Genomic DNA, 26898 nt, shown 5'->3' with positions numbered 1-26898 from the left:
AAGGGCGTGGTCAAGCACCGGCTGCGGACGACAGCACAGTTCCCTTTCCCGCGGCAGCCAAGCTGCCGAGGCAGGGAGTTTTCTTAATGTTCCTCCTGCGCCAGAGATTATGATGATCATCAATCATTACAATAATCATCATTCATCATTATTATTTGATATTGATACTTGTGGCCAGCGTACCTAATTTTTTAAGGTGACAGTAAAAACTTTTTCATGTTGCCGCACCATGGCCAGAACGAATCCGTCTCCCTCCCTAAACCCTTACCTCTGGGAGTATCTGCCAATTAATAATAAGGTTTTATTTTTATATTTTTCATTATTAATATTAAGGTTTTATTCACCACTCAAGAGTGAACTTCTGTGTCAAAGGAAACCTGCAAAGTGTGGGTCTGGTGACAACAGTGGCTGATGCATAGCGCTCTCCTTGACTTCTCCAACATCATTGGCGGCCATCATTTCTGCTCAACGTGAATCGACTTTCATCAGAGAACAGCAGTGAGGCCCACTGGTCCCTCGTCCAGCGTAAATGCTCCCTGGCCCATGCAAGACGATGATGCCTGTGCTTGGTGGTGTGGTCAGGTACCCTTGCAGGTCGTCTAGCACGCAGACCACGCAGATGGAAACGGTTTTGAATGGTCTGACGTGACACTTGCGTGCCTCTCATCTCCCTTAAAGGTGTCTGGAGTTGAGTGGCATCATCATCCGGTTCTGCAGGGCACTGTTCACAATGAAGCGCTCATCAGTGTGGGATGTGGCCAAAGGAGGTCCACTTCTATGCCTTTCTGTGACTCTTCCAGTCTCTCTGTATCTCTGTTGCAACCTGCTGATGATACTCTGTGACACTCTAAGCTCAGTGGCCACTTCCCTCTGAGAGCATCCTGTTTGAAGCCTCACAATGGCGAGGTACTGTTGATCAATTGTTAGGTGTTGTCTTGGTCTCATGATGTCAAAATGTGAACAGCATGATGAAGAGGACTGTTTAAATACCAATTCTAATTGAACCAGGAAATGTATTGGTCGATCCATGGATCAAACACCTGTTGTGAATGTTGTCGTTCAGCTCCTTGTTAGAGAACAAGTTGTGCAAAAAGTGCTGAAACATTGAACAGTTGGACATGTGCTTTCAAAAGTTTAGAGAATGTCAAATTAAGTTCACCTGTAAAGGTTATAGTGCATTTTAGGTTCATCCTGAAATTTCACCCAAAAGCTGGATATCCCTAACTTTTTGTGATTAGTGTATCTACCCAATTTTTATCCCCTAGGTCCAGTGCCACAAGACCTGATGCATCATGTGTGAGACATTGTTACACAGTAACAAAAGGCGAATCAGACTTTATATAATGTCTAAAGGACTAGGTCTTCAGTTCAGTCTAAATTGATTAGTTCAGTCTAGAGTGTTTACTTCAGTCTAGGTCTTCAATTCAGTCTAGATTGTTTAGTTCAGTCTCGGTTGAGTCCAGTCTAGGTTGTTTTGTTGAGTCTCGGCTGTTTTGTTCAGTCTAGGTTGTGTAGTTAAGTCTCGATTGTTTTGTTCAGTCTAGGTTGTTCAGTCTAGTCTCGATTGTTTTGTTCAGTCTCATTACATTTCATTTAGCAGACGCTTTTATCCAAAGCGACTTACAATTGTTCAAAGACCGACGGAGGCAGCCATCAGGAGCCATTAGGGGTTAAAAAAGAAAACAGAAGAAGAAACAGTCTTTATTTATCACGCAACACACCACACTATAACACATGCTTGCACACACATTCTTTTTGATGGTGGCCGGTGAAATGGATTCTCTGCTTTTGACCCATCCTGGCTTGTCCTTCCTCCGGGGGCACAGCCAGGAGCAGTGGGCAGTGTACGTGGACGCGCCCGGGGACCAGGTGATAAGTGTCCATCGCTGGTCAGACCATGATGGGTGCATGTTCTTGGTGGGGGTCCTTACTGACGTGAGGTGGAGGAAACCCCATGTGAACACGGGGAGAACATGCAAACTCCACACAGAAAGGCTCCTATTCGGGAGATAACCCGCCGGAGCACGGTGCCAACAGCGCCCCAGGCGGGAATCGAACCCAGGACCTTCTTGCTGTGAGGCAGCAGTGCAATGCACTGCGCCACCGCGTGTCTTGCTCAAGGACACTACAGCGTGCTAGCAGGAGGAGCCTGGGATCGAACCAGCAACCTTTAGATCACTAGAGCACCAGCTCTACCGCCTGAGCTACCACCCCCACAGTCTCGATTATTTTGTTCAGTCTAGGTTGTTTTGTTCAGTCTAAGTTGTTCAGTCCAGTCTAGGTTGTTTTGTTCAGTCTTGATTGTTTTATTCAGTCTAAGTTGTTCAGTCCAGTCTAGGTTGTTCAGTCCAGTCTAGGTTGTTTTGTTGAGTCTAGGATGTTTTGTTGAGTCTCGGTTGTTTTGTTGAGTCTAAGTTGTTTTGTTCAGTCTAGGTTGTTTAGTTCAGTCTAGGTTCCGGATGGTGCTCTTCGCAGCCCCACCAGCATGGGGCCCAGCCAGCATGGGGCCCATCCGGCCACCTCCCGGCCAACCACGCCCCCACACCGACACACCAGTGACCCACCACCCCGGAAAACGCCAGTGCTCAATGCTTGCTGTTGGCAATTGCAGTTAAAATTGCGTGGTGTGGGGGTGTGAGTCCTCCAAGCATGTCGAGCCCAAATTACTCGTGCGCCTCCTGCCCGCAGACCCTGGTCTGGTGGAGTGTTGTTCGCAGTAGGATTGGTGTGCGAGTTCGAGACAGACGAGAAGCACGTCGGGGCAGGAGTGTGACGGGCATGACATGACATCATATTTATTGATCATTATCAGTTCCAAGCTGCAAATCATTGTCCAAAAGATGTTTGTGGTAGTTTCACCTGCCACACCTCACCCGAGTGGTGTTTTCAGGGCCCTCCAACACAGAGATACAGGCAGAGATGTTGCAAACACACCAGTTTATTGTAGAGAGTGGACAAGCTGGAACAGGCCGGAAGCAGGTGGACACATGTAATGACAGAGGCTCTCCCTGTGTGTGTGTGTGTGTGTGTGTGTGTGTGTGTGTGTGTGTGTGTGTGTGTGTGAGTGTGTGTGTGTGTGTGTGTGTGTGTGGGGGGGGGGGGGGGGATGGGTGATTTTCCTGTTGCTCATTGATTTCTCTGAAGAGCAACAGTCGTACAGCCACAGTGATCCTGAGCCCAATTACCTAGACCTAGATGTAGTATATATTATATACTACATATTAAATACTAATATGTAGTATATATTACATATATACTACATTAGTATTTAAGTATGTATTATATTGTATTTAATATGTATATAATATATACTACATATTAAATACTATATAATGTGTTGTACTATATACAGTGCTGAGGTTGCCGTGTAGTGTATTACTTCTCTGCTTATGTTATCTAGTATTGTAGTATTGCAACTTGGACTACTGGTTTGACTCTGCACATTTCACTGCTATTTGCTGATCTGCCAACAAGCTTGTGTTCCAGACACACCCTCTATTCAGGTAAGTCCTCTCTTATGTGGCCGTGCTCTTAGCCAGGTGCAACCTAATCACATGAGCAGCTGTATTCTATCACCTATTTATGGTCCTGCCCTTGAAGCGTTAGCTTCAAGCGTTGGCCCATTTGTAGTCGCTCTCGTGTGAAGGTCCTGGGTTCGATTCCCGCCTGGGGCGCTGTTGGCACCGTGCTCCGGCGGGTTATCTTCCAAAAAACAGGAGCCTTTCTGTGTGGAGTTTGCATGTTCTCCCCGTGTTCGCATGGGGTTTCCTCCACCTCACGTCAGTAAGGACCCCCACCAAAAACATGCACCCATCATCGTCTGACCAGCGATGGACACTTATCACCTGGTCCCCGGGCGCGTCCACGTACGCTGCCCACTGCTCCTGGCTGTGCCCCCAGAGGAAGGACAAGCCAGGATGGTTAAAAGCCGAGGAGCCATTTCACCGGCCACCATCAAGCGTGTGTGTGTGCAAGCATGTGTTGTGGAGTGTCGTGTGACGATTAAAGACTGTTTCTTTCTGTTTCTTCTTGACACCCTGCTGTCCTCAATTCCTGAGCATGAGTGTCCCATGCTCGTCCTCGGAGACATGAACATCCACTTGGACGGTGCGAGCTCGGCTGACTTCCTGTCTTTGGTTCGCTCATTCGACCTAAGACAGGTCCCGACTCCACCGACTCACAAGGCTGGCAAAGAGCTTGATCTCATTCTTGCTCGGAGCTGCACCACGGACAACCTATGGGTCACTCCTCTTCATCTCTCTGACCACTTCTTCATCCACTTCAATGTCCAGCTACCAAAACAACCCTCCACCTCCCCACCCATGGTTACTTTCCGCCGCAATCTCCGCAACCTGTCTCCCACCCACTTCTCCTCTGTTCTCTCCTCTTCTCTTCCGCCCCACGGCACTTTCTCCTCTCTGCAGGTTAATGATGCCACTGACTCCCTCTGCTCCACCTTGAGCTCATGTCTGAATAGCCTGTGTCAACTATCCACCAGACCTGCTCGATCAACCCAGTTGCACCCTTGGCTGAGTGAGACCCTCCGGACAACGCGCACTGACCTCAGAGCAGCCGAGAGGAAATGGCACAAATCCAAAACAATTGAAGATCTTACAAGCTACCAGACACTGCTGTCCTCCTTCTCTTCCATTACATTACATTACATTTAGTCATTTAGCAGACGCTTTTATCCAAAGCGACTTACAATTATTCAAACACCGACGGACGCAGCCATCAGGAGCAATTAGGGGTTAAGTGTCTTGCTCAAGGACACTACAGCATGCTAGCAGGAGGAGCCTGGGATCGAACCAGCAACCTTTAGATCACTAGACCACCAGCTCTACCGCTACTGTCCCCATGTGTCCCCCTTCCAGCATCACTGCTGCTAAGAAGGCCTTCTTCAACGATAGGATCAACGGTGCCAGAGACACACATAAGTTATTTGCCACCTTCGAGTCTCTGCTTTACCCTCCACCACCTCCCCCAGCTACTAACCTCACTGCTGACTGCCTTGCCTCCTTTTTTACTAACAAAGTGGCAGCCATCAGCAGCCAATTCACTAAACAACTTACTCACAACCTGTCTTCTCCAGCCCTAGGCTCATCGTTCCCTGGTTTCACCCCCCTCGCTGAAAGTGACGTATCTAAACTACTAACATGTAGCCGTCCTACTACCTGTCTGCTAGATCCGATCCCATCTAACCTCCTTCAAGCCATATCACCGACTATCACCCCGGCAATCACACATATGATTAATTCTTCCCTAACTTCCGGCACTTTCCCTTCTGCTTTCAAAGCGGCTCGGGTCGCACCACTGCTCAAAAAACCCTCACTCGATCCCAATCAAGTAGAAAACTATCGGCCGGTCTCTCTCCTCCCATTCCTTTCCAAAACCTTAGAGAGGGCGGTCTCTAGACAGGTTACAGAATACCTGTCAAGAAACAACCTTCTCGATACACTTCAATCTGGCTTCAAAAGTGGTCACTCCACCGAAACAGCCCTGTTGTCTGTGACAGAGGCCTTAAAAACTGCTAGAGCTGCTGCCAAATCCTCGGTTTTCATTCTGCTAGACTTATCAGCTGCTTTTGACACTGTCAATCACAGCATACTCCTGTCCATACCCTCAAGTATGGGCATAACGGGCAGTGCACTTTCCTGGTTCGAATCTTACCTTACTGGGCGCTCGTTCAGTGTGACATGGCGAGGCCAGCTGTCTGTGCCTCACAACCTCACCACAGGGGTGCCCCAAGGCTCGGTGCTAGGACCCCTCCTCTTTGCCATATACACCACCTCACTGGGCCCGATCATCCGCTCACATGGCTTTTCATATCACTGCTATGCGGATGATACTCAACTCTATCTGTCCTTCCCGCCCGACGACCCTACTGTCTCGACGCGGATCTCGGATTGTCTCGCTGACATAACCACATAGATGAAGGATTATCATCTTCAACTAAATCTGGCAAAAGGGAACTGCTGGTCTTCCTGGCCAAACAAGGTATTTATCACAACATTGATATTAAAATAGACTCTCTATCTCTTGTTCCTTCCAAGGCTGCAAGGAATCTTGGTGTCATTATTGATGACCAACTGACATTCTCGGACCATGTTGCCGCCATCTCCCGGTCCTGCCGCTTCGCACTACTCAACATCCGAAAAGTCAGGCCGTACCTGACCCAACATGCCACTCAACTGCTGTTACAAACCTTGGTGATGTCCCGTCTCGACTACTGCAACGCCCTCATAACAGGCTTGCCGGCCTGTGCGGTGAAGCCACTACAGATGATACAGAATGCGGTGGCGCGACTGGTGTTCAACCAGCCAAAGAGGGGACGTGTCACTCCGCTGCTCATCGAGCTCCACTGGTTACCTGTAGCCGCTCGCATCAAGTTCAAGTCTCTTATGCTGGCCTACAGAGTGATGGCTGGGAATGCTCCCGCCTACTTAAATGCTCTTGTAAGAGCACATGTTGCCCCCAAGATGCTGCGCTCGTCAAATGTGCGTCGCCTGGCTCTGCCGGCCATACAGCCACGGCAATCCAGGCTATTCTCATTTGTAGTTCCACGTTGGTGTAACGAGCTGCCAAAAATGAGCAGAGAAGGGACCTCCCTCTTTGTCTTTAAGAAGCACTTCAAGACCCAGCTGTTCAGTGAGTACCTCCTGTCCTAACCTACAATTACTTAGCACTACTTAGCAGTATTTATTGTTACACTAATGTCTCTGTCGCAATGTAGCTTGAATGTTATTCTCCCTTGTAAGTTTCTTTGGATAAAAGCGTCTGCTTAATGACAAAATGTAAAATGTAAATGTAAATAATACATACTACATACGATGTACGACATACATACTACATATAAAATGCTATAGAACACATACTATGACACTCAGCTCACACTCAGCACTGGGTCTAGGTAATTGGGCTCAGGATCACTGTGGCTCTATATAATACAAATAACATACGATATACTACATATTTAATACTATATAATACATACTACATACATACTATATAATACATACTACATACTATATACTACATACATACATACATACATATTACATACTATATAATATGTACTACATACATACTACATATACGTATATATTATATACTACTATTAAATATATATAATTTGTATGTATATTATGCAGTACATCGTATGTAGTATGTATTATATAGTATTTAATATGTAGTATATATGTAGTACATTGTATGTAGTCTGTATTATGTTATTTAATATGAAGTATATACGTAGTATGCATTATATTGTATTTCATATCTAGTATATATGTAGTATTTAGTATGTAGTATGATATGTAGTATGTAGTAGTATATAGTATGTAGTATGTATTATATAGTATTTAATATGTAGTATGTAGTATGTATTATGTAGTATTTAATATGTAGTATGTATGTAGTGTATATAGTATGTAGTATGTATTATGTAGTATTTAATATGTAGTATGTACGTAACATATTGTATGTAGTATTTAATGTGTAGTATGTATGTAGCATGTAGTATGTATTATATAGTATTTAATATGTAGCATATAGTATGTAGTATGTCTTATATAGTATTTAATATGTAATATGTATGTAGTATGTATTATGTGGTATTAAATATATAGTATATGGTATGTAGTATGTATTATATAGTACTTAATATGTAGTATATATGTAGTATATAGTATATATTCTCTGGTATTTAATATGTAGCATATATGTCGTACATCATATCCAATCTGTGTTTGGGTTTGGTCAGTATCAAACATCACAATAGAAATTTGTTGAGGAAGAATAACTCTCTCCTCCCCTCCCTCTCCTCCTCCCCTCCCTCTCCTCCTCTCCTCCCTTCTTCCTTCACCTCTTCACCTCCACCTCTCCTCCCCTCCCTCTCCTCCTCTCCTCCCTTTCTCCTCCTCTCCTCCCTTCTTCCTTCACCTCTTCACCTCCACCTCTCCTCCCCTCCCTCTCCTCCTCTCCTCCCTTTCTCCTCCTCTCCTCCCTTCTTCCTTCACCTCTTCACCTCCACCTCTCCTCCCCTCCCTCTCCTCCTCTCCTCCCTTTCTCCTCCTCTCCTCCCTTCTTCCTTCACCTCTTCACCTCCACCTCTCCTCCCCCTCCCTCTCTCATCCTCTCCCTCTCTCGTCCTCTCCTCCCTTTCTCCTCCTCTCCTTCCTTTTTCCTTCACCTCCACCTCTCCTCCCCTCCCTCTCTCATCCTCTCCTCCCTCTCTCCTCCCTTTATCCTTCTCTATTTTACCTCCACCTCTCCTCCCCTCCCTCTCTCCTCCTCTCCTCCCTTTCTCCTCCTCCTCTTCACCTCCACCTCTCCTCCCCCTCCCTCTCTCCTCCCTTTCCCCTTCTCCTCTTTACCTCCTTCTCCCCCCCCTCCCTCTCTCCTCCTCCCCTCATCACCCCCTCCTCCCTCACTCCTCTCATCCTTCTACCTCTCTCCTCCCTCCTCCTCTCTCCTTGTCTCCTCGCTCCTCCTCTCCTTCTCTCCCTCCATCCACCCTCCCTCCACTGTTTCAATCTGCAGATTCATGTTCCTCTCTAGAGGGACATTTCCCCGACGGAGCCTAAAAATGAACGTCAGATCAGCTGCAAGTTTCTAAAATGAGACGACCCAGCGCTCTGAGTCACCTGATCAACATGCTTTGAACTTTTAGGAAGAATTCATAACAATAAATAATAAATCCTAAAAAAATATGATCAGATCATTTTACACAATATATTTCACATCTGCTGAGGTTTTCTCAATTATCACATTGAAGTAAATGGAAACTTTCTGTGAGGTCATGTGTGTGCTGTGACATCATCCAGCGCTGGGTTCATCTTCACGTTATTCTCACATGCCCTCAGGAAGTGGTGAACACATACTGCAGAAGAAGAACCAACTGACCTGCTGCAAAACATCCTCAGAGCAGAGAACCGCCTTGTGGACGAGGAAGAGGAGGAGGCCTTATCTTCATCGTGGCTCCGCTGCATGGCACAACTTCTCTTCTTCGTTGGTTGTCATGCAGCTGGCGCCCCACCAGGTGAAGTCAAACAGGAAGTGCTGATCTTCTCCTTCCTTCCCTCTTCTCTGCTTCTTTACTCTTCTTTTAATTTCTCTCTCCTCACGCTTTTATGTCTCCACTCATCTCTGTGGCTCTCCCTTCTTTTTCTCTGCCCAGCCCTCCATCAAATATCCTAACTCCTGGTTGGCTGAGAGAGGGATGTGAGGTCTTTGATTGGCTGAAAGAGGGATGTGATCTCTGGTTGGCTGAGAAAGGGATGTAAGCTCTGGTTGGCTGAGAGAGGGATACAAGCTCTCTGATTGGCTGAAAGTGGGACGGGAACTATGTTTGGCTGAGAAAGGGATGTGAGCTCTCTGACTGGCTGAGAGAGGGATTTGAGCTCTCTGAATGGCTGAGAGAGGGATGTGAGCGCTGATTGGCTGAGAGAGTGATGCAAGCTCTCTGATTGGCTGAAAGTGGGACGCGAACTATGTTTGGCTGAGAAAGGGATGTGAGCTTTCTGATTGGCTGAGAGAGGGATTTGAGCTCTCTGAATGGCTGAGAGGGGGATTTGAGCGCTGATTGGCTGAGAGAGGGATGTGAGCTCTGATTGGTTGAGAGAGGGATGTGATTCATCAGAAAGGAAGTGAAGTGATGTGCTCTTCTGCTGCAGCCTGACCGGCAACGTGTTCTGATCACTCCATGAGCCTCGAATGGAGACGCATGTGTCTGTGCAAAAAACAAAAAAGTCGAAAGTTACAAATAGTTTGAGTCCTCTGGAATGAGCTGCAGAATACCCTGACACTCCAGGAGCGCGTCTCTCTGAATGGTTTTAGAGAGAGAGTTTGACCTCTAAATGTCATTTTGTTTTACAGTCTGTTTGTTTTTATCTTTTCAGTCACGTGTTGCTTTCTGCTCCACCCACTAAAATACAGGTCAAATAAATGAAATGAAAACCTCTACTGCGTCCTACTGCAGGCGTTCCAACATGGCGACATTGGTTTTGATGCTCTTTCAAAACTCATTAGAAAGTAATAATGAGTAATAATGAAATATGGTGATAAAGAGTCAAAATTATAGAATAGTGAAGCAGGAACCTTAGAACCAGGACTTGACACCAAAACCAAGATGTCTAATGACTGATATTGATAATATTGAATTCCCACCCTTCAGATGTGTTGTGTTGGCTGCAGCACCACCTTGCAGTCGACAAAGAGAGCTTTTTAATCATTTATTAAACTCAAGGAACCTGAAAACTCCTCTGCTTCCTGCTTAATTAGGGCTCCATCCCGATGTTATTATTCCGGGAATATTCTCTGAATTTTGAAATATCAAACTAGAGAAGCTACAAACATGGTTGTCTTGTTTGAACTGGTATGTCCAAACACCTTTTGGTTGAAGTTTCATCTAAATCGATCCACATACGGTGCAGAAATGAGTGAAAAACCAATAACATTTTTATCAGTATCACAGAGACCATCGAATGTATTTCACACCAAAATATGTCCAACCAGGCTAAAGGAATCTGGAACACAACAACGACACAAACTATGAACACAGTTGAAGTGTCGTAGAAACCAGTATGTCACAATGATCTTGTGGTTTAAATTTCATCCAAATCGATCCAGAAATGGAGCAGATATTAGAGAAAAACCTTTGACCCAAAATATTCAGCTAGTCCTGCTTGACTGACATGTCACTGTTCATAAACAAAATAAACAAGATGGGATTTACAGTAAGATGCTTTATGACATCATCATATTATTTACTATAAATGATATTTACAGTAAGACGCTTGATGTCATCATTATTTACTATAAATAATATTTACAGTAAGATGCTTTGACGTCATCATTATTAACTATAAATTAGATTCAGAGTAAGACGCTTTACAACGTCATCATATTATTAACTGTAAATGGTATTTACAGTAAGACGCTTGATGATGTCATCATATTGTTTACTATAAATTATATTCACAGGAAGATGCTTTATGACGTTATTATATTATTTACTGTAAATGTTCTGATTCAGAATGTACATTGGCACCGTGTCCAGTGTGCGGTGTCGACTCCGTTGCTCTGTAGTGGTTAGAGACAAACTCGGCGTCTGTGTATATACTGTATTTATGTACTTTCTTACTTTCTGTTAGATTGATTTTTTTTATCTCCGTAGTCCCCATTACTTTGCCGGATTCATGAAAAATATGAAAAAACATTAATCCACCAAAACTCATGACATGAGTTTTGAAATTTGTAACTGATGTGTTCATGATCCAGCGAGGCGTCTGAAAAATAGAAGCCGTGAAATGGTAATTAATCACAGAAATACCACAACATTCTTCGTATTTCATGGTAGGGCTGGTTGATCAAACGACCTAGATTATTTTTACGATAAAATCTTATGAGACTTTTTTGATACATTTCGATACAGAGTCTGTTTTCATCTACCTACAAAGACACAACACAAACAGCCAATCGTACAGCAGAGAAGCAATCATGCGACACCAACAACCAATCATACAGAAGAGAAACAACCATGTGACACGAACAGCCAATCGTAAAGAAGAGAAACAACTATGTGACACAAACAGCCAATCCTACAGCAGAGAAACAACCATGCGACACCAACAACCAATCATACAGAAGAGAAACAACCACGTGACACAAACAGCCAATCGTAAAGAAGAGAAACAACCATGTGACACGAACAGCCAATCGTACAGCAGGTGTGCCGGTACTTCCTCCACTCACCGGTCAGTTGATCCAGATTGTTGCACAGTGAACGCACAGAAGAGAGAAATAATCCAGTCACTGTGCAAAGTCCATGTGGCGGAGACGCACAACGCACCGAGCGTCTCTCTCTCCTCCTGTTTCAGTGTCCAAGGGAAAGTGTGCCTTTGCCCACAATGTCCAGTAATTCCATCGATGTGGTGATGAAAGTGGGAAATAACCCCGACCATCGCCGACGGAAAGCCCTCACCCGCACGATATTTGCCACCAGGCCGTGAGAAGGCGGGTGGGTTTTTTCGGGAGCGATCTGCAATCAGCACCAAACGGAGTCAATTAAATTCATCTAGAGTTTTTATTTGCCTTTTTTAGAGAAAAGTTTGCTCTGATCGGAGCTGCCGAACCGTGTGTAAGCCCCCTCCCCACTAAATCTAAGCATAAACATTTTTAAAAGTTTGAATATTAAAAATTAAAAGCATACAATTTCGAATGGGATAATAGAGGAATAAGTGCAGCCCTGATATATTTATATATTATTTATTATTTATTTATTTTAGTTTACATATATTTTATTTCATTTATTCAGTGTTTAAGGTAAATCCATGAGAATACACTTAACTGTAAATTGAGCATTGAAATTATAATTATTATTATTATTTGATATATATATCGTGATAATTATCAACATCGATCTTCTTTTCCTTTTCTTCTTTTGCTTTCAGCTGCCCCCGTTAGTGGTGGCCACAGCGGATCATCTGCCTCCAATTCCTTCTGTTCTGCGCATCTTCCTCCCTGACACCACCCGCCTGCATGTCCTCCCTCAGCACCTCCATCAAGCTTCTCTTTGGCTTCCTCTTTTCCTCTTGCCTGGCAGCTCCACCCTCAGCCTCCTCCTCCCAATGTAACTCTCATCTCTCCTCCACACGTGTCCAAACCATCTCAATCTGGCCTCTCTCACTTTTCCACCAAACTGTCCAACCTGAGCTGTCCCTCTAATGTCCTCATTCTTAATCCTGTCCATCCTTGTCCCTCCCAATGAAAACCTCCACATCCTCAACTCTGCCACCTCCACTTCATCCACCTGCCTTTTTGTCAGTGCCACCGCCTCTAAACCCTACAACATGGCTGCTCTCACGACCGTCCTGTACACCTTCCCCTTCACTCTTGCTGGAACTATTGTCACACATCACTCCGGACATTCTTCTCTACCCACTCCACCCTGCCTGTACTCTCTTCTCCACCCACTCCACCCTGCCTGTACTCTCTTCTTCACCTCTCTCCCACACTCTCCACTGCTTTGGATGGTCGACCCCAAGTACTTGAACTCATCCGCCTTCTCCACCTCCACTCCCTGCATTCTCAGCTTTTCTCCGCCCTCCCTCCCATTCAGGCCCATGTATTGTGTCTTACTCCTGCTGACTTTCATTCCTCTTCTCTCTAATGCATGCCTCCACTTCTCCAGGCTCTCCTCAACCTGCTCCCTACTCTCGCTACAGATCATAATGTCATCCGCGAACATCATAGTCCACTGAGACTCCTGCCTGATTTCATCTGTTAACCTGTCCATCTCCATTGCAAACAAGAAAGGGCTCAGAGCTGATCCTCAAGATTCAAGAGGTTTATTCATCACATACATATACATACTTTCATACATATATGCAGTGAAATGTCAATGCAACGCACCCGGTGATTACACACATGTCCTAGACTGAACACAGTAGCTACCTAAGAATTTCTACTTGACCAACTAACTGATTCCTAAAAATGAATGCATAAGTCGAATACAATAGAATAAAATCAAAATATATAGAATAAAACAAAATAAAATGGAATAGATAAAGGGAATAGGCTTATGTATATGGGATAGACTTATGTATATAGGATAGGCTAATTATGTATATACAGATATGTGCATTAAGGTGGCATGTGAATAAAGTGAGGTAGTGTTCATGAGATATACAGTATACAACAGTACGGCGCAGCAATACGGTAACACCGAACAACGCTGAACAGTGACACAGTATGCGGTACAGTATGCTACATACAGTACAGTAAGGTAGTGGAGCCTATGTGTGTGGCTCAGTGAGGACCCCTGGTGAGGTCAGCATTGACAGTTCTTATGGCTTGCGGGAAAAAACTCCATCTCAGTTTCTTTTCTCTCTGTGTGACTGCGGAGGCGCTTGCCTGACCGTAGCAGCTGGAACAGTCCGTTGTTGGGGTGGTGAGGATCCTTCATGATCCTGTGGACTCTGCGACTACACCTCCTCGTGTATAAGTCCTGCAGGGAGGGGAGGGTAGTTCCTGTTCAGCTGAACGTACCACCCTCTGCAGGGCCCGCCTGTCCTGAGCAGTACAGTTCCCAAACCAGGCAGTGATGTTGCCTGTCAGGATGCTCTCCACTGCTCCACAGTAGAAGGTCTTGAGGATCCTCACCAAGACCTGGAATTTCCTCACCTGCCTGAGGTGGTAAAGACGCTGCCTCGCCTTTCTCACCAGAGTGTCTGTTTGTAAAGCCCATGTTAAATCCTCTGTGATGTGGACTCCCAGGTACTTGAAGCTGCTCACCCTGTCGCCAGAAGTCCCATTAATCACAAAGGGCGCGTGCATCCTCGGTTGTACTCCACACCTAAAGTCCACAATCAGCTTCTTAGATTTGCTGACGTTCAGGTGGAGGCTGTCGTCCTGGCACCAGAGTGTCGGTCAGTCACCTCCTCACGGTAGGCCTTCTCATCGCCGTCGGTGACCAGGCCCATGACAACAGTGTCGTCAGCAAACTTGATGATTGTGTTGGAGTTGGACCTGGCCACACAGTCATGTGTGTACAGGGAGTACAGTAGGGGGCTGAGGACACAGCCCTGGGGGGATCCTTTGTTCAGAGTGAGGGAGCTGGACGTGTGCTTCCCCACCCTAACCACCTGGGGCCTGGCTGAGAGGAAGTCCAGGATCCAGGCACACAGTGGAGCATTCAGTCCGAGCTCCTTCAGCTTGACAGCCAGTCTGGTGGGGACTATGGCATTGAAAGCTGAACTATAATCGATGAACAGCATTCTCACATAGGCCCCCTTCCGGCCATCCAGGTGCGTAAGCATGATGTGCAGTACCTGGGAGACCGCGTCATCCGTGGATCTGTTCGGCTGGCACGCGAACTGCAATGGGTCCAAGGTGCGGGATAGGGAGGTGTAGATATAATCCTTAAATCAGCCTCTCAAAACGCTTCATGACCACTGAGGCGAGGGCCACCGGACGGTAGTCATTCACACAGGCAGGAGAGGCGATCTTCGGGACAGGAATGATAGTGGACCTCTTGAAGCAGGACGGGACCAGTGATTCAGCCAGGAAGATGTTGAATATTGTAGTGAACACCGGGGCTAGCTGGTTAGCACAGGTCTTCAGTACTCATCCAGATATGTCATCTGGGCCCGCAGCTTCCTGGTGTTCACCCGCATCAGAGCCCTCCTGACGTCATGCTCTGACACAGAATGCGCGCTCATCCCAAGCGGTGTAACTCCAATTAGCTGGTGAGCTTGCGGTGCTGTTGCCAGACTCAAACCGTGCATGAAAGGAGTTCAGTTCGTTGGCGAGGGAGGTGTCCACACTTGTGGCTGGGGAGGAGCTGCTCTTGTTGTTTGTTATCGTCAGCAGCCCCTGCCACAAGTGTCTGGGGTCCCATTGCTCCATCTGTAGCTCCACAGTCTTTGTTTTGCGTCCTTCACCGCCCTCCGCAGACTGTATGATGCGATTTTGTAATTGTCTATATTTCCGGATACAGGATCGTCGTAAGCGGCCGTGCGAGCATTCAGAGCGCAGCGGATGGATTTATCAACCCATGGCTTCTGGTTTGGAAATATCCGAACTTTCACCGTGGGAACGATGCTGTCCGCTAACCTAGCCACGAAGCTCACCGGTACGTCCGTAAACTCACTGACATCACTTTAACTGGGATGGTGGCTCAGGCGGTAGAGCTGGTGGTCTAGTGATCTAAAGGTTGCTGGTTGGATCCCAGGCTCCTCCTGCTAGCATGCTGTAGTGTCCTTGAGCAAGACAATTAACCCCTAATTGCTCCTGATGGCTGCGTCCGTCGGTGTTTGAACAATTGTAAGTCGCTTTGGATAAAAGCGTCTGCTAAAATGACTAAATGTAAAAAAAAAATGTAATGTTAACTTGATTGGAACATGTCCCAGTCTACGTCAGTCAGAGCATCCTGAAGTGCAACCTCTGATTGGTCCGTCCGCCGCTTCACTTCCCTCGTCACCACCAATTCTCACACGATCAGAGGCCTGTAAATGGGAACCAGCGAAATCGTGGTGTGATCTCATTTCCCGAAAGCATCCGTTCTTGTAAGGTGTGTAGCATAAGTCCAAAGTTCTATCTCCCCTGGTGGCACCCGAGATGTGTTGGTGGAAATTAGGCAGAACTTTTTGAAGGTTTGCCCTATTAAAGTCCCCACTCGCCAGCACAAGCGCGTCGGGATGTTTGTTTTGAAATCTGCATAACATATCATACAGGTCCGATAGTGCTGTGTCGGTGTCCGCTTGCGGTGGAATATAAACGGCTGTAATGATGACTTTGCTGAATTCCTGGGGAAGATAAACTGGACGGCATAAGATTGTCAGCTGTTCCAGGTTCGGCGAGCAGTAGCGAGAGAGAGACTTGGTGTTGTTGGGGTTACAACAGCGGTTGTTTACCATGAGCCAGACGCCTCCACCTTTGGATTTCCCCGACTCCCCCGATCTGTTGCCGCAGAACACGGAGAAGGACCCGGCTTGGCTATTGGCTTCATCCGGCACCTGTGGGTTCAGCCATGTCTCCGTCAGGCAGAGGACGCAACAGCTTCTGGTGTCCTGTTGGAATTTAATCCTCGCTCGAGTTCATCCATCTTGTTCTCCAGAGACTGAACGTTGGCAAGAAGGATGCTTGGCAGAGGTGGACGGTAAGGTTGTGTCCTCATTCTGACCTGAATGCTGTCTCGTTTACCACAGTGCTTTCTCCGTGGGCCCGCTCGTGGAACAGCCGCTCTATTTTTGTTGTTGTTGTTGTTGTTGTTGTTGTTGAGGAGAGTGTTCACGCGTAAAATTTCAGTCGGCCACTCTAGTTCCACGGATAAAAAGTCCCAAAGTTGTTCTTTTAGGGAGGTTTTTATATCCACGAGTGCATCCCGGCCGTAAGAGATAACTGCCAATGCTTTGTTTGCGGACATTATGATAAAAAGCGAAAAATACTAAAATGTGCGAAGTCGACCGGAGCGCCTGCGCAGACGACCGCAAGGGGCGGCGCCACTATCGCATTGCAGGCAGGAACGTGGACCGTGCAGGCAGCAACCTAGTCAGAAGAGACAGGCAACAAGCACAACTGACACAGACAGAGTGAAGAGCACCAGGTTAAGTACAAATGGAGTGACGAGGGAAGTGGAGGCAGGTGGTGTGATACAGACTGGGGACAGGTGTGTGGAGACCGGGAACTGAGGTGACATGAAACACAGACAGGGGGAGCCAGAGAGGGACAGAGAGAAAGGGGGGCGCTAGAGGGAGACAGAGAGCCCTATGGATATATAGGGGCGCTAGAGGGAGACAGACAGGAACAGGGCAGGGGAAGGATCATGACACCTGCAGAGAGAACCAGGCTATTATTTCTAAAACCAAACCAAAAGTCTCTATTTGACATTTGAATCTAACTGCCGCCTGGGTGCCATGCCCCTCTAAATAACATAAGTATATCTGCAGTATAAGTGACAGTTATTGTTTTGTTTACGGGACGCACAGTGGACCAGAGATCACTCTCTGTCCATTACACAATCCACTGTCCCGATCCAACGCAGAATGTCTTAAGTTTAAGAATATTATTCAAACAATATTCAAAACAATAAACAAGAGTAACACGCTCTTTAACCAATTAAAACAAGGCAGGTAACACTTATATACTGACATGTTGAGGCAACTACATTGGCATGTCGGTGTGCTCTATAAATATTACTCAAAATATTGTAAATCAATGCATTTATTGACAACTAATTACACAAATAATCGCAATTCCCTCTCTTTATTTACGCGTTCAAATTGCTGGGATGCTGGAAAAACGATTCCTAGAAATATGAAGTCGGAGTCACGTGACGATCAGGCATTTTGAACTTCCGTTGACGCGCTTTGGGTCAGAGTTAGCCAATCACAGGGAGAGTAGGGGGCGGGTTTTCCGGAATGCGCGTGGGGACCTGCCTTGATGAGAGGACTGACAGGTTGTGACACGTGACTGGCGGCGCTGCTTCGCTGGCACGTTGAAGCGTCAGCAGCGAAACGCGTTTTCATTTGAATAAAGAGACGTGTTGTAAAGACATTCACTGCATATACAGTATGTATGAAAGTATGTGTGTGTGTGTGTGTGTGTGTGTGTGTGTGATGAATAAAATAATCGAATCTTCTTCTAAGTTTATTTGTCATGCACATTTCAACAAGGCAATGCAAAGTGCTTCACATAAAACATAAAAAGCATTAAGACAAAGTGCCAAGGAAAACATTATTAGAGGACATAGAATGCATAAAGTAAAACGAAAATACAATACATAGAATGCGCAGTGCAAAAGAAACACGTTGTAAAAGGAAGAACACATTATAAAGTTAAGAAATAAAATAAATTAAAAGTTACAGTGCAGAGCAAGAAATGAATCAAAAGCTGCAGATTTGGATAAGAAGAAGGGCGACAAACAGAACAGTCTTCAGCCTTGATTTTAAAGAGGTGAGAGTTGCAGTAGAGCTGCAGTTTTCTGGGACCTGGTTCCAGAAATGTGGTGTATAAAAAGTGAACCTTCTCCATGTTTAGTTTAGACAGAAACGACCTGAGAGGTCTGGATGGTTCATAACGCAGCAGAAGATCAGAAATCTATTTTGGCTCTAAACCATTCAGTCCTTTATAAACCAACAGTAATATTTTGAAATCAACACTTTGACAACAGGAAGCCAGTTTAAAGATGTGAGACCTGGAGTGACATGATCCACTCATCAAAATAATTCAAACGGAATAGATTATTGCGTTGCCACATTGCACATTGAGTTACCAAATGCAAAATGTATTTCCATTGAAATAAAGAGGCCAAAAGACTTCTATAATATCCTTCGAGAAGAATTGAGAATACTCAGGATCATCATGACATCTACTGGCAAAACAGGGGTATTGAAAAGCTTTGACTAAGAATTGGCAGTTACCGTTGATCAATTAAATAAATGTAATTATGTAGTGTGTGTGTGTGTGTGTGTGTGTGTGTGGTGAATATATATAATTTTAATTAATCATTCAATTACTTTCAATAATGTAATACATTGATAACAATTAAATTTCATTTCACAAATTTCACAAATAACTTAACCCCAGCCTTAACAAAAATATGCAAGAGACAGCAATAATTATAGTAGTAACAATAATAATAATAATAGGATTTAATTGACAGAAATGCACATATACATTTACAAAGTGTGAATAATACGTTAACAAATACGGGTCAGTGGAACTATTTGACGTCATGTGACGTTGGACCCCGCCCACCGAGCACAGGAAACAGCGCGCATACACTTCCGGCCTCAGCTCTGCTGCAGCTCGACTGCTTCCCTGGTGGTGACTTGCGGCATAGCAGCTTCCGCTGGTGTTTCATGTTTAACCCCCAGGGTTAAACATGAAACACTTTAAATCAAAATAAATACTCTCCGACAGTTATTTTCAATGTAATATTCATTTTAGACTGAGGACTCGTAAATCAGGAAAGTGTAGAGCAGTGGTGTAAACACACTTTTTTTACTTGGATTGCCCCCTCTCCGTTACGCATTGGTTACAGGTGTGTGTGTGTGTGTGTGTGTGTGTGTGTGTGGGGGGGGGAGGCATTGGAGTGCAATGCCAACGGGCCTGCAATAAAGGATGGATGGATAGATGGATGGAGGAATGGATGGATGGATAGATGGATGGAGGAATGGATGGATGGAGAGATGGATGAAAGGGGGAATGGGTGGATGGAGAGATGGATGGATGGAGGAAAGGATGGATGTAGGAATGGATGGATGATGGAGAGATGGATGGATGATGGATTGAGGAATGGATGGATGGTCAGGTGGATGGATGGAGAGGTGGATGGATGGATGAAATGAAACGCTCTATAATATAATCATGATAAAGAATCTGCTCTAAGATGTTGGAGTGCAGAGTTATTAAAAAAAATAATAATAAAATAATATATATATTATTATTATTATTATTATTATAGAAGGGGAAGGTGTACAGGACGGTAGTGAGAGCAGCCATGTTGTACGGTTTAGAGGCGGTGGCACTGACAAAAAGGCAGGTGGATGAGGTGGAGGTGGCAGAGTTGAGGATGTGGAGGTTTTCATTGGGAGGGACAAGGATGGACAGGATTAAGAATGGGGACATTAGAGGGACAGCTCAGGTTGAACAGTTTGGTGGAAAAGTGAGAGAGGCCAGATTGAGATGGTTTGGACACGTGTGGAGGAGACATAAGAGTTACATTGGGAGAAGGAGGCTGAGGGTGGAGCTGCCAGGCAAGAGGAAAAGAGGAAGCCAAAGAGAAGCTTGATGGAGGTGCTGAGGGAGGATATGCAGGCGGGTGGTGTCAGGGAGGAAGATGCAGAGAACAGAAGGTATTGGAAGGAGATGATCCGCTGTGTCGACCACTAACGGGAGCAGCCGAAAGAAGAAGAAGAAAATAATAATAATAATAATAATAATAATAATCTAGGATAAGATAAAGGAGGAGCAGGAGGAGAGAGGGATGGATGGATGGAGAGGTGGCTGGATGGAGGGATGAAATGGAGGAGTGGATGGATGGAGGGAGGGATGGATGGAGAGATGGATGGATGGATGGATGGATGGAAGGAGGAATGGATGGATGGATGGATGGAGGGAGGGATGGAGGTATGGATGGATGGTGAAGTGGATGGATGGAGAGGTGGATGGATGGATGAAATGAAAGGCTCTATAATATAATTGTGATAAAGAATCTGCTGGAGGTATGGATGGATGGATGGATGGAGGAGTGGATGGGTGGAGAGATGGAAGAGTGGATGGATAAGAGATGGATGGGGTGATGGAGGAGTGGATGGATTATGGGGAGGTGGATGGATGGAGAAATGGATGGATGGAGGAGTGGATGGATTATGGAGAGGTGGATGGATGGATAGATGGATGGATGGAGGGAGGGATGGAGGGATGGAGGAGTGAATGGATGGATGGAAGAGTGAATGGATGGATGGGGGAGTGGATGGGTGGATGGATGGAGGAGTGGATGGACGGGCGGATGGATGGAGGAGTGCTTCTCTCCATCCGGGTTTTTTCCCTAGGCAATGGAGCCGCAGCACCGCTGTTCCTTAGGCAAAGTGAAATTAATTCGCCGCAGTGACACAGAAAGTAGTTCCGTTTTTCGAACCCGTTTCCGCAGGACTTCCAGTGCCGATTAGCGGCAGCGAAGTAACTTTACTCGGAATCAAAACTTTAATCAAAAGATTAAAGCACCAAAGCGGCTCTGGAGCCTGTCTCAGGGCAGTTCCGGCCCCTTCTCGTCGCTCCGTGCGGCGCAGTGATCCGCGGTGCTGCGGCTGTGAGTTCTTGTTTCTCAGTTTGTCTTTTAGCAGAATTGTGATCAAACTGTTTAATCAAATCAAACATTGAGCCAGTTTGATCGACGCTTCGCGGCTCTGTCCCGCGGCTCTGTCCTGCGGCTCTGTCCTGCGGCTCCGTCCCGCGGCTCCGTCCCGCGGCTCCGACCCGACCCGTCCCGTCCCGCTCCGCTCCGCTCCGGACCGGGCTCTGCATGGCAGCGCAGCGGGGCTCGGGCTGCTCCCTCCGGGTTTAACACCGAAACAGCTCCGTGAGTAAAGTGTTTTAACTTTCACCTTCTGCACCGAGCCGCGGCCAGCAACACGGAGGGCGTTGAAGGCTGCTCTGGGTGTAGCCTGCGTGTAGGGAGGGTGTAGCTCTGTTCTCTGGGTGGAGGAACCGGGGAGGCCCGTTCTAACTTGGATCCAGCTCCGTGCGGGGCCTCCGCCGCTTCTTTCTGCCGCGGTGGGGACCGGGTGAGCTCAGCGGGATAGCGCTCTATTATCTAATATGCCCGTATTAAATGGTCTCTTTATACATATGGCCGTATTCAACAGCATCTTATTAAATGTTACCGTATTAAACAGCATCTTATTAAATGTGATGTTGTCGGGCTAACGGGACGGAGCAGTAGCCTTGGAGCTAAGTCTAGGTGCTGGTGCTAGGTGCTAACTAGCTGCTTTTTCCCGGAGATGGAACAGATATTTCCAGGATTTCTGAGCTAAACTTTTTGTGTTTGTGTGAAGCTTCTCAGCTCAAAATGGAGCTGCATGAAGACTGGACAACATCTGTTTAATCCGATAAAACTTGGACGAAGCTCCATTTTACCTCCATTGGGCTTTCTGATGAACCTTGTGTAAAACCATAGAACGTGACAGAGCCGCGGACCGCTCCTGGAAGTATCAAGACACGGGCCACGGGTTGACTTTCTTCTCAGAGCATCAGTCTGTTCCGAAAGCAGGAGAATGCTTCTGGGATTAATGCATCAAATAATACTGTTACAGCAGGAAAAGTTAGTTCCAGTTGGATATTTGGTGATGTGAGATGTGGTTCCTTCTTCTCGTCTGTTACCAGCTTGTTCAGAACTCTGGACAGAACTACTGATGTGGGACTGTCTGGGTCTGGCCTTCTCTGACCTTTCTGACTGATGGACCCGCCTTATCCGCCTGTCTGTAATGTTGTCCATGTTGGGTCTGTAATGTTGTCCATGTTGGGTCTGTAATGTTGTCCATGTTGGGTCTGTAATGTTGTCCATGTTGGGTCTGTAATGTTGTCCATGTTGGGTCTGTAATGTTGTCCATGTTGGGTCTGTAATGTTGTCCATGTTGGGTCTGTAATGTTGTCCATGTTGGTTCTGTAATGGATCCATGTTGGGCCCGCGGTGGATCCATGTTGGGCCCGCGGTGGATCCATGTTGGGCCCGCGGTGGATCCATGTTGGGCCCGCGGTGGGTCCCTGTTAGGCCCGCGGTGGGTCCCTGTTAGGCCCGCGGTGGGTCCCTGTTGGGCCCGTGTTGGGTCTGAGGTGGGTCCGTGTTGGGTCTGCGGTGGGTCCGCGGTGGGTCCGTGCTGGGCCCGCGGTGGGTCCGTGCTGGGCCCGCGGTGTGTCCGTGCTGAGTCCGCGGTGGGTCCATGTTGGGTCTTTGATGGATCCATGTTGGGTCTTTGATGGTATGTGTTGGTCTGTATTGCAGGGACGTACAAAGGGCTGGAGACGCGTTGCTCAGTCAGGTGGTGAGTCCCATAACCCTCAGAACTCCCAGTAAAGGGACATTCCACTCTACATCCCTTCTCTATCATTAGAAAGGTTTCTGCTCTACATCATTAAATTAGCTTGCAGTGAGTCCACAGACAGTCTAGGATTTATGAGGCAGATTAGGGGGTAAGGTTATGGTTTAGGACATTGCCCAGGACCTAGGGGACAGTTTGGAAGACTGTTTAGGAGCTAGGAGACAGTCCAATGGTATAAAGGCCCTAAACTAGTGATATTTCTCTGGCCTGCTGTAATTCTTCCAAGCAGAGTGCCCCCTGCTGTTTCTTCTTCTCTTTGGCCACAAAGTGACACTTAAACATTTACACCTTCCTCTGTTACAGAAGTTTACTATAGGTCTGCAGTGGAATGTCCCTTTAAGCACCTTCACTCTTAGCTCCCTTTCCATCTAAAGTTCCTAATGGTTGTCCTGTGTTTCTTCCAGCGGCTCTTTAATGCTTCAGTTGGATGGTCTTCCAACTGGAGAGGGTGGAAAGGTAAACACATCTTTCATTTAAAACAAAAATAAATGTGTTTTGAGTTTGTCACACTAATGAATGTGTCTTTAACCAGCCAGCCAAATTTTAATGATTAAAAAAAATCAAGTATTTAAAAATATGTTTCAAAAGTTGTGAAGAAAAGCAGTTCCCTCTGTTCTAAAACTGGGGGCGTGTTCACTGAAGATGGTAAAACCACATCCAATCGTGTTAAATGTTTAAATTGGAGTAAGTAAATTCCATGAACCTGACCTGATGAACCCAGTCCTGTGTCTGTAGTTGATCACCTCTAAGCGCCGCTGTCTGGCTGCAGGACTCCCTGCTCTCTGGTGCACCCTACTCGCTCCTCCCCAGGTAGGGGTGCTACGGCCTCCTAGCATGCAGCTAACTCTAACGAAACCAAACGCTGCATAGCCAATGGGACGGTTCTCTTTTATTCTGGGTGTCCGTGGCATGAGTTCAGTCTCCCTGAAGACAGGTTTACTCCAGGTGTTTATTCATAAAAAAGAATTTTATCCCAAACTCTGGGTTGTTAGCCTAGACTTTTTCACCACTAATGCTCAGTTTCTGACGGTCGGACCTGGTGTTTGTATAGTATTAGAGGTGGGGCAATGCCAAGAATGGCTATGTTCACACTGCAGGAAAAAGTGACCCAAATTCGATTATTTATTTTGCTCATATGTTACTCTGATTTTTTTTGTTCATGACAGTGTGAACAGCACAAATCACATGGAATCTTTGGGCCACTTTCATATGTGGTCCTAAATCAGATACAGGTTGGCTGGAGTGGTATCCAAAATTTTATATCAATGATGCAGTTATTGAAAGTGTTCCCATTGCGCACAGTTGCCCACCGCGTTTCTTTTGGTTTCATTCATTACAATGAATTCATCTACAATAAAAGCACTCTGTATTTGTTTTCTTTGGAGAAAAGGTGAACCTTTAATGCTGGATCACAGAGAACGGATCACAAGTTGCGTGTGGATGTTAACGAAACATGCGTGCGGAAAGGATCTCCCGTTCACCAGTCAGTTATTGTGCATTACAATAACAGGATAAAACAGAAGCTTACAAAATGCACAGGAATAACTTTTCAATGAGGAATTATAAATAAGAGAAATCTTTTTTTTATAGGTGTGAATCGTCCACGTCTGGACATGGACTCTCTGTGCGCCCCGATCACTGTGCCCCGTTCCTTCAAATAAAATAATTAGGATCAGTGTGGAGACGGGGCACGAAGGAACGGGGCACGACTCGTAGACTCCTTAAGATTATTTTAAGATTATTTTCTGTGCATAAAGCATGGAGAGGGGGTTGATCTGGGAGATAGTCCCGGAGAAAGTGTCCCTATTATGCATGCTTTCCTTCCATAAGCAGATGTACATTTTAATAACCTACACCTGAATTAAAAACACACTGTTTTGGCGCCCCGATTGCGGGTAACCCATCACAGCCGTGTGCATTGTCGGTACCGTTGAAGTTGCAACTTAATCACCATCCACGCCAAACGCACAACCATGTCCAAATCCTCCATCTGCCTTCTCGCTGTTGCACGCATACGTGTACATACTGTAGATCCTCTGTGCACGCAGTGAATGAGCTCCGTCGGACCATCTCTGTGGTCCAAAGTATGGTCGGGGGGGAAGGGGGTGATGGGGATATTTTGATACTGTGAAAATATTGAATATGGATGGATGTGATGTTAATTATTATCACGGACCCGGGGAGGGGTTGGATAGATATATGAACTATATCTACGATAAAGGAGTATTAAGGTCACGCATTCCCCAAACTCCTGTGTTTTCAGAATAAACTCGGAATTCCGCCTCCGACTTAGGGACTGGTGAGCAGAGGGAGGCACAGCGTGGCACCTCCACTGTTAGCAGCGTATAAAAAAAGAATAGATCAATAGACCGACCACGCTTACCAGGTTTTATCAATAGCACCGGATCTAAGTGTGTGTGTGTGTGTCTGTGTGTGTCCTCTGAGGGAGCGATCAGGGCGCACATTGTGTTTTTATTTTGGATGTATTTTATTTGACTAAATGTCCTAATTGAACAAAACAAATAAGCACTCTCCCACCTGACAGCCTCTGGAAGGCATTTGCCTGTCATGTTTACTTTGGTACAACAGCATGCTACATGTGACGTCTTTGTTACTCCTGTCGGTCAGTTCAGGACCGTGACCCGTTCACACTGGAAGCTGATATTGACCACATAAAAAAACCCCCCAAAAAACACAAAAACAAACAAAAAAATGAGATCTGAACAATAAATGGGAGTTGAGCTCTAAGGCTTGCAGTGTGAACGAAGCCTATGATTTTGGCCCGCCCTAAAGATCCGGACCACAAAAAATGGTGAGAAACAACGAAAACAACTCCACAATTCAGTTCCACACCGTCCAGTTTTTTCACATGTTTTAAGCAATTACCTTCCAACATATATTATGTGTTGAGAAACAAATCATTTTACAGGGACTTTAACGTCAGACAGATGTGCAGCTTTCAAGGAGGTGTGAAGGCTGGATCCTGCTTCACTGTCTGCATGTCGTGAACGCAACGGTGTCGTTTGGAGACGTTGTCGTGGCTATTTGCTTTTAAATTGGTACAGATTTTTGTGTAGAACGTTACATGTCCTCTGGGGGGCAGTGTCGCATTTAGTAACCCATAATGTACAGAAAACAGTAGAAATCAGTTGTATTTGTTTTTTCCTAACTTTATTTCAAGTTCAAGTTCAAGAGATTATTTGTCACATACATATACATAAAACTTCACAGCTAAATAATATGGATATGTAAATAGAAATCAGTTTTTGAAACCTCATCCGCAAGTCCCTCGTCTATCTGTCACATTTTATTTTCTGTTTCCATTTACCTTTGCAGAAGCATAAACTCTGCTTAACCCTTAAACAGCCACTCCATATAAACCTAATTTTCCTCAAATAATTAGAAAACTGAATGCAATGTAGTCTCTGTGTTTACTATGACAGTCTGGATGCTAACCCAGTATACACATTAGTATCGGGGCATATCATCAACTTTTAAGTACTAGCTGATACAGAGCTCTGTTCTGTAAAATGAAGTACCTTTTATAAAAAAAAATAGGTTAGTAGTAGTTGTCAGCAGGACACAGATATTTAAAGGTTTCAACGTATCCAAAGAATTTGTGTGTGTGTGTAGGCTGAGAGTTGCCCTGGTGCAGCAGTCAGACTGACTGGATCCATGATGGAGTTGCAGACTTTACAAGAGGCCCTGAAGGTTGAGATCCAGATCCACCAGGTGAGTCTAGCCCACCTCTTGACGCTTTGATAGCATAAATATTATGAAATGATTTTATCTT

The 26898-nt window shown here is 45.7% G+C and overlaps 2 protein-coding genes across 2 annotated transcripts in view; one reads left to right on the top strand and one right to left on the bottom strand.

Moving 5' to 3' along the window:
- Window positions 1–22149, bottom strand: part of dgkzb (diacylglycerol kinase, zeta b) — a gene marked incomplete at both ends in the record, with an annotated part of 85127 nt that extends 62978 nt beyond the window's left edge. The window contains 2 exons of the mRNA XM_080002997.1: window positions 21612–21772; window positions 22144–22149. Coding sequence (XP_079859123.1) covers window positions 21612–21772; window positions 22144–22149 — 167 coding nt within the window. The remainder of the gene's footprint in view (window positions 1–21611; window positions 21773–22143) is intronic.
- Window positions 22150–23542: 1393 nt separating this feature from the next.
- phf21ab (PHD finger protein 21Ab) overlaps window positions 23543–26898 on the top strand; it is a gene marked incomplete at its 3' end in the record, with an annotated part of 65701 nt that continues 62345 nt past the window's right edge. Inside the window, exons 1-2 of the mRNA XM_080002996.1 lie at window positions 23543–23561; window positions 26739–26837. Coding sequence (XP_079859122.1) covers window positions 26781–26837 — 57 coding nt within the window. The 5' untranslated portion in view covers window positions 23543–23561; window positions 26739–26780. The remainder of the gene's footprint in view (window positions 23562–26738; window positions 26838–26898) is intronic.

This window comes from Zeus faber (assembly GCF_960531495.2).
Source record: "Zeus faber genome assembly, chromosome: 6".
Taxonomy (NCBI): domain Eukaryota; kingdom Metazoa; phylum Chordata; class Actinopteri; order Zeiformes; family Zeidae; genus Zeus; species Zeus faber.
The sequence above is the reverse complement of the archived record's forward strand: the minus strand, read 5'-3'. Positions and strand labels throughout refer to the sequence as shown.